The sequence below is a fragment of the Ambystoma mexicanum genome, chromosome 6p, assembly GCF_040938575.1.
Source record: "Ambystoma mexicanum isolate Mex_15411 chromosome 6p, UKY_AmexF1_1, whole genome shotgun sequence".
NCBI classification, from domain to species: Eukaryota; Metazoa; Chordata; class Amphibia; order Caudata; family Ambystomatidae; genus Ambystoma; species Ambystoma mexicanum.
In genome coordinates this window covers 1,442,070,445-1,442,078,126 of record NC_090935.1, presented here as the reverse complement: position 1 = coordinate 1,442,078,126, position 7,682 = coordinate 1,442,070,445, and the positions used below count along the sequence as shown (strand labels likewise).

Sequence of the window (7,682 nt, the reverse complement as noted above, 5' to 3'; positions counted from 1 at the left end):
TCATGTTCATTGTTTTATTTAACGGGATGAAGTACAATATTGTTTGATCATGACCAGAAACAGAAACACTCCAGCAACACTTTAAGCAAACTATTACAGACTGGCATTGCTCAACTACTGCACACACTGCTGTGCTGTCAGGCGCGATTGCCTCACGCACGCACTCCAGTAACCAGAACCGCCTAGAGACGAGCCCGTGAATCCCGCTCAGTCGTGCACTGTACCTCCCCCACCCTCCTCGCATCATTAATTGTCCTCCTTCTTCAGCCTTCCACATCCCCCCTCCCCGTTGCCTCTGCCTTCACCTCCTAATCCTGACCTTTTCTGGAAATCTTCAAACTCTTTTACAAGGATGTTTAAAACGTCTTGACGTTTTCTTTTTTTTTTTTCTACTTTCCCCAAGAGTAATTGGCAGTGATACGGGAGCCTCTCCAGCAGAGTCCTGTCCTCTCCTCCGAAGCTCCCACCCACCCATCCACAGGGCGCCGACTTCCATGCCTCGCACCCCTCAGTGAGCAGCAGGCAGCAGGCGCAGCGCCCCCTCCCAAGCACAAAACTTTGAACCCAAGACCTACACGCAACCCCGGCTCACCCCCGAACCGTCCGTTTTTTCTGACACCACTATTTTTAAAAAAAAAAAAAAATTGGCTTTCTCTTTTCTGGTTGGAAACAAAAGAATCACGCCTAGCAGAAGTTCCTGTTGCGACGGACTTTGATGCGGGACAGCCGCGCGGCCAGCAGGACTTACAGCCCCCCCCCCCCCCCCCGCGCCACCCTGCTGCCTCGTTGTGGAGCGCTGCTGGGATTTTTCTGAGGAGGAGACATTTGGGGCAGGGCTGCAAGAGGGCACCCCGGAACCTAACGCCAGAAGTAAAATGAACAGCGTAGAAAAGGAGAACAGCCCCAATGAGGTCAACAACCTGCAGGAGCCCGAGGTAGGTGCTGCTCCGTCGACGCCGCTGCTGCGTCAGGCGCCTGACAGGAATCTCCTCAGGTGGCGGCAGGTACAGAGGCGCCGCCGCGTGCCCGGGGGGCGCGCGAGGCTGCGATGCGCCGCTATTGTTTTTCTTTCTTCAGTGTTGACTTGATGTCTTGAATAGTGAATGTGTGTCTGAAATGGGGGTCGGGGGTCGGAGGGTGGGGGAGAGGCTGCACCCAGCCACCCACCGCCAGCCTGTATAAACGAAAGGGAAACAAAGAAAGATGGACCCATTTGGGTGAGCCGAGACTGCAGTGGTTTGTTTGGGCGTGGGAGAAGTGGACCACAGATTCATTTGTAGCAGGCAGGACGCCAGGGTGATGCGTTTCCTCGCTTGTGAGTGCTGCATATATCTGAAGCCAGGGGTGGACTGGGAAATAAAAGAGGCCCTGGAAATAATTACTGGGGACCAAAAGAGGCCCTGGAAATAAAGTTCAAAGTGGCCCCATATGACACATTTTCAGCAAGCCCAATGCTTTTCCTATGAGAAAAAGTGGAAATACCACAGAAAAGAGGCCCAGGGTGCAGAGGCCCACCGGGAAATCTCCAGAGTTCCCTATAGGCCAGTCCACCATAGCTCTCAACCATTTCTGTTGCAAAGGCGGGTGAAATCACCCGATTTTGTTTTTGGCGGGTGAGACGCCCATTGAAATGAATGGGCGTGCAGGAGGCTTGACAGGTGAGTCAGCACTTTACAAGGCGGGTGACCGTGTGAGTTGAGAGCTATGCAGTCCACCCCTGTCTGAAGCACACATTGCACATACTCCCTGTAACGTTTCCTACTGACACACGTGTAACTGAACTCTGTTGTAGGTTAAGCGTTGCCTATCTGTCATCATGAGACATTATATTTAACGAGAGGGTTTTTTTTTCTTTCTTAATCCTTTGTCAAATAAAATAGCGCAGCACAGCTGTGACTCCACGTTCTAAAATCCTGTATACCACACGCTTCACAATCTGCAGTACACGTGAGACCATGTAAACGTTAACACAATACATTCTTCATTCGGCATGGGCAAACAAGTCCTTTTGCTGTGCACAGGAGCAGTAATGAATTTTTCTAAATTTCAAAACGCAATAACACGAAAATGTAATCGGCGCCTTGATTCACCCCCACAGAAACGGTTCCACTCAGCTACCTGCCCTTTTTCAGTGGGCTGGCCTGCAGTCCGTTCAAGGCCTCCATGGTTCGGTTCCCACACCGTCACATGTTAATCATTTATTTAAAATGAAAAGCGCATTCCTTCTTTCCTGTTCACTAGCTCACTAACTCATACCTTGGCTTCCACCAATGGATAACTAACCAGGCTCGGGTACAGGAGTGTTAAAGTACACAATGGCAAACAACAACAGACATTGAGGATAGTGAATAACGTGTCAAGGGGATAGAGTGGGGCAGCTACTAAGGACTAGTCACTAAGGCTCCTAAACAACTGCACATTTGCCGGATACCGGATTTTAAAACTCCATCTTTTGTGGACGGCCTGGGCCTTTATCAACTATAAATATATATATAACATCTGAGCAGTTAACCTATGACAACAACTTGACACCTTTTCTAAAAATCAGTCTGGAGTGCGGAGTGAGGAGTCATTCCTCTTTTAGCCCACCCTCTCCCCATAGCGAAGATGGCGACAGAGAGAGTCCCTCCAGGTTAATATGTCATCGGTAACATAGCCTCAAACAGATTTCTGTTTAGCTGCAACTGCTTTTGGGTGGTAAAGCGGAGAAGTATAATTTTAGTGAAAAAATATGGTTTCAGAATGCTGAAATGGTTGTAAAAAATAGTGGAACTGTTAACAGTAAAAAAATAAAGGCAGTTGAACTCTGCTTCCAATAGTTGCTATTCACGTCGACCTCCGTACTTCACCTTCCAATAAATTTCGCAAAACACCATGGCGGACACCCACACCTGATGAAACACGTAGAGTATAAGAAGAAGATACAATGACTTAGTAGGGGAACATTGCTACATGGCAGTTTTTTTTACACATTCCCTTTTTGAATTATCCATCAGGTGATGCGTTAAATAATCAGTGCTTGAGGTTTTGGTGGCGGCCTTTATTCTACAGGATTGTAATGATTTAGTGCTAAAAAGCTTCGGCTTCTATAGCAAGTCCTACCAAGACAACGGTCACTTTCAGAGGATTTCCTTCTGGGTCAGAGTTCACTTCTTCGAACTTCAATGGCATGGTTACCGGGCCTGCACTAGACTTGGTTACTGCCCTTGAAGTGACCATCTAGTTTCCACTATACCCCCGTGGTATCCAGTAGAAGGGCAGATTTCTTCAAGCGATTGAATGTAAGTGCGACTAATTGCCTCCAGGTGGCGCTGGAACACCAGCCTAAGTGTCTGAAGAAAAAAATCATGGGTGCAGTAAGCCGGCGAGCCGCTGGGCCAACTGGCCCGGGGAGTAGGCCCAGATGGCCCGAGTTGTGGCCAGCGGACTAGATGGCCCGAGTTGCGGCTGGCGCGGCTGGCTCCTGAATTTGTCTCCAGTCTGGTTCCTTAAGCCCCCACCTTGCGGGTGCTTAATAGTCGGTGTGGAAGTGTCTCCCAAGCCCCGGACCGAGTGCGCAGAGGTGGTGCCTTAAGCCCCGGGCGGCGGGAAGGGCAGGAAAGAGTGGCCGGCCACCGCTTAAGCCTCCCCCCCGGAGCGCGGGGGGTACCTTAAAATACATAAATAAAAACCCTGGAAGAGGGGAGGGTGTCAGTGGTCAGATCACAATGGAATAAAGAATGCCACGCACATCCCCGCTTGTATGATGGCTTCAAGAGGAAGGGGACTCCAGCCCCTTCCTTCAGGACTAAAAATCATTACAGCCAAGCAGGTGGGGCTGACCACTAAGGTGGGCGCGCCCAAGTTATCCCCATTCAGGAGATGAAGATATTCTTAAACACTAGCGTAATGTATTTGAAAGAGACATTTGGATACGTCACTCTTCTTTTCTCAGTCAAAACTTTGCTGTCGCTTAAACATAGCACCACGACTTTGACACCGCAATCTCCGAGAGATGCTGCAGAGACAGCCACACAAGATGCTGCCCATCATTTCACCAGTGGGTTTTCCTTGTCATTCAGCAGTGCTCCTTGTGCCTTCACATGCCTGCTCTGTCCACAACGCGAACGATGCCCTATTCTGATATACACGCAGGCCTGTGCCGCATTCCCAGCATTGGTGGACCAGAGGTTCGACCACTTGCTTGGGGAAGCAAGCCGCTGGGTTTGAAACTCATCCCTCCTGCTCTCTTTTAATGTGTTGCTTCAAAGACTGGCTGTTTAGTGAGATATATAAGGGTGGACGGTCCAACACTGCAAAGTAATATACTGCTCAGATGTAATCCAATTTTTCAGAATGTAAGCGCTTACTGTAAGAACTGAAAATCTGAAGCACAGATTCATGTCGGGCATTTGTAGCCGATGGGAACAGAATGAGCCCACTGAACCTCATTATTAGGCCAAATTCATATACTTTTCTCAGTTCAGTACTTGTGCCCAATGTTCTTTAACTATAGGTTTACTTAGGGGTAGCTGTTGGCAGATAACACTGCTGTGCAGGTCCCATGTACAGTGACTACTTTTCTGACACAAACTGCGTCTACAGATATTATTTTATCGTGTCCACGTGTTGTGGCAGCGCGTGCTGTACTACACATGTCTTTACTTAAGCATCTATGTTGATGACTTTTATTTTATGGTTCACACATTGATGCCATATTATTTCCGGCACTGTTCTGTGAGCATGCTCTGTCGCTTTTTATTTGGGGTGTCACTTCTGTAAGCTCCAGGTAAGCCCACTCCTCTGAAACCTATTCCCCCAACAGTGTGAAGTGGCGCATCTGTGCCACAGCTGCTTCCCTTCTGTCGTGCCCTCCACCTGAAAGGCAACTTCCGAAGCAAGATCACTTGCAATAGCACTGCTGCGAGCGCAACCGATAGGGTGAAGGGTTGTAGAAACTGCTAGGTCCATTGTGCTCACACATATATGCCCTCCCCACAACGCGCATGGCGTGCCCCTTGTTCTTTAGTGCATCTGCACTCATGCATGCATGATAGCCAGAGCGTTAGTGGACTGGAGGTTAGGATACTCACACTGGCTGGGACGCAAACCAACATACGTGCAGGGTTCCAACCTCTCCACCAATGCCCTCCTCTCATTTCTGTTAGTTGGCCATTTAACAGAATATTGTAGCCAGTTATAATATCGAAAAAAAAGCCTAATGCAAAAATGATGAAAAAAAAAATGTCGAAAAAAATTAGAATGTGTTTCTTTTTTGAATTTGTATGTTTTTTTGGGTTTAGGTAGTAAAAACAAACGGGGGGTTGGGGAGGAACCCCCCCATCAAAAAAATGTTTTAAAAAAACACATTCGAAAAAAAAAAAATTCGACAATTTTTTTCCGACATTTTTGCAGTTGACTTTTTCACTATAAACCGTTGACACTTAAAATGTTGGAAATAGATTTGAGCAGAGCCTCTGTTTCCAAGGGGAACTGGTTTATTTCCCCACCCCCTGAATGTAATCCTGATGAAGCAAAGGATGTACATTTGCACTGTTCAGTCCCCTCTGATCAACCGATGATCTTTTGCTGTATGTTTATTTCCGTCTAGCACACAACGGAAAACACTATTTCATACCAGTTAGCAAAGTCCATGCAACTGTCTCACACCAGTAAGCGGAGTCCATGCAGTTGTTATTATTTTTACTGATGACGGCCACTTTATTTTGTGGTTCACTCATTTCATGAGGTCTTCTGTGTGACAATGTTCTGTGGCCAAGCTCTCTTGGTTTCCTGGGAAAGTGCCTCCCATACCCTCTTCCTGCCTTACTCGTGCTTTGGCTCAACTGCGCCAGTCCCCTGTTCTTCTCTCTCTTACTTCACGCAAAAGTCAATGTAAGGGCGCACAATTTCTCATGCCAACTTGGAGGATGTTTTTCTACAACCCAATTAGACGAGAACGACTAGTATGGAAAGTGTGAATCCACACTTTGCAGGCGTTTACAATTCAGTCAGGACTGCACTTTAAAAAAAACAGTACTGTATTATTCGGAAGTGCATATACAGAGCAGGGGATACAGTGCATCACACTGACTCTAGAGAGGTAGGTAAAGTAGTGTACATGCAGTAGTGCAGCTAAAGTAAGCATGGAGTTTATCTTATGAAAGGCTTCAGGCTAGAAAGTAGTATTTGCTGAGGACCATTTTGTAGACGGCATGCAGCAGCTACACTGCTGTAGGTGAGGTGGTATGCGAAGAATGGATAAACTGTTATTTGCCTCTAATGTAGAGAGAGAGAGAGAGAGAGAGAGAGAGAGAGAGATATCATGCCGTTATTTTACTATTCACCATATCCACAATACAGAAAAAGAAACAATGTCAGACAGTTTCTTTTCTCTGGGAGTGTGTTGTGTAAAAGGGGCACACCACAGGCCGCCAGAGTTTCCCAATGTCCATGGCAGGTACTGTATCTTGTATGGGCACCAAGCATTACGGAAATGAGTGGCTAAGTAAAAACAAAGAGGTGATGGCTGGAATGTTTAGAATGAAGCTTAAACTCTGGCATTGCTCTGGGCAATCCTCCAGACCATCGTTCTTTGCCTGCCAAACTATTATAGAAGGGGATAGTCCGTATGCAAATCAGGCTTGGTCCCACCCCAAAAGAGGCAGTCCAGCCCGAACTGTATGGTTACATCCCTTCTTCACAGGACCACAAGCATCCCCAGACATGTTTATACCTTGTTGGGCCTCATCAGTGAGGAGTAGCTTGGGTCTCTAGACCCATCATGCACGGGACTAACGTCTGGGCATACCCGTCCCACTCGGGGTGACAAAGCAAAAACAAAGAGGTGATGGCTGGAAGGTTTAGTATGAATCTTAACCACTGGCATTGCTCTGGGCAACCCTCCAGACCATCGGTCTTCGCCTGCCAAGGCATTACAGAAGGGGAAAGTCCATATGCAAATCAGGCTTGGCCCCACCCCAAAAGGGGCATTCCAGCCCGAACTGCTAGGTCACATACCCCCTGCAGGAGACCACAAGCATCCCCAGACATGTTTCGGCCTTGTTGGGCCTCATCAGTAAGGAGTAGCTTGGTTTTCTAGGCTCAGCAGGCATGGGACCTACGTCTGGGTATACCCGTCCCACTCAGGGTAACAAGCAAAAACAAAGAGATGGCTGCCATGCAATGACGCAGAATAGTTGTCCATGACCTTGTAACTAACCAGATGGGATGCATAGGAAATCAGTTCTCATCTCGAGTTCTTGGACTGGAACGGGTTTGTTGGTAAGTGGCACATCTTACGCTGTATAGAATGGACACGATGACGGACTCAAGAACAACGCCTGCCCCAATGAAACCTTCCAACACAGGCATGCGTTGATCATATTGGTACCGGGCCAATAAATTAATTATTCAGACATCTTAAACTCTAGTAGCCTGACAATGGCAGCCGCTACTCTGCTGAAACGTATCAGCTGTTTCACATTCTAACACAATTCTTACTTAAAAAGCAACACATAAGACGGAAAGGTCAAAAAGGAGAGCTTGAGTTGGCTGCCAATGAGAAATACACACATTTCAAAATAGCGTGTGTGTGGGTAAATGTGCACAATTTTGGGTTCCTGGAGATTGGGGAGTAAGACTTGGCCCAGGGAAGTAAGAGGACCTGAAAGTGACATGGGGCAAAACGGGGGGAAATGAGA

At 47.5% G+C, this 7,682-nt stretch overlaps 1 protein-coding gene across 4 annotated transcripts in view; it reads left to right on the top strand.

Annotated features, from left to right (window-relative positions):
• The first annotated feature begins 235 nt into the window (after positions 1 to 235).
• Positions 236 to 7,682, top strand: part of RBPMS (RNA binding protein, mRNA processing factor) — an 817,626-nt gene continuing 810,179 nt past the window's right edge. Inside the window, exon 1 of one of the 4 annotated variants that reach the window (XM_069626173.1) lies at positions 236 to 935. In XM_069626173.1, the coding sequence (XP_069482274.1) occupies positions 876 to 935 (60 nt within the window). In that variant the 5' untranslated portion in view covers positions 236 to 875. The remainder of the gene's footprint in view (positions 936 to 7,682) is intronic. The other 3 variants (XR_011280399.1, XM_069626172.1, XR_011280398.1) reach the window with 3 other exon arrangements.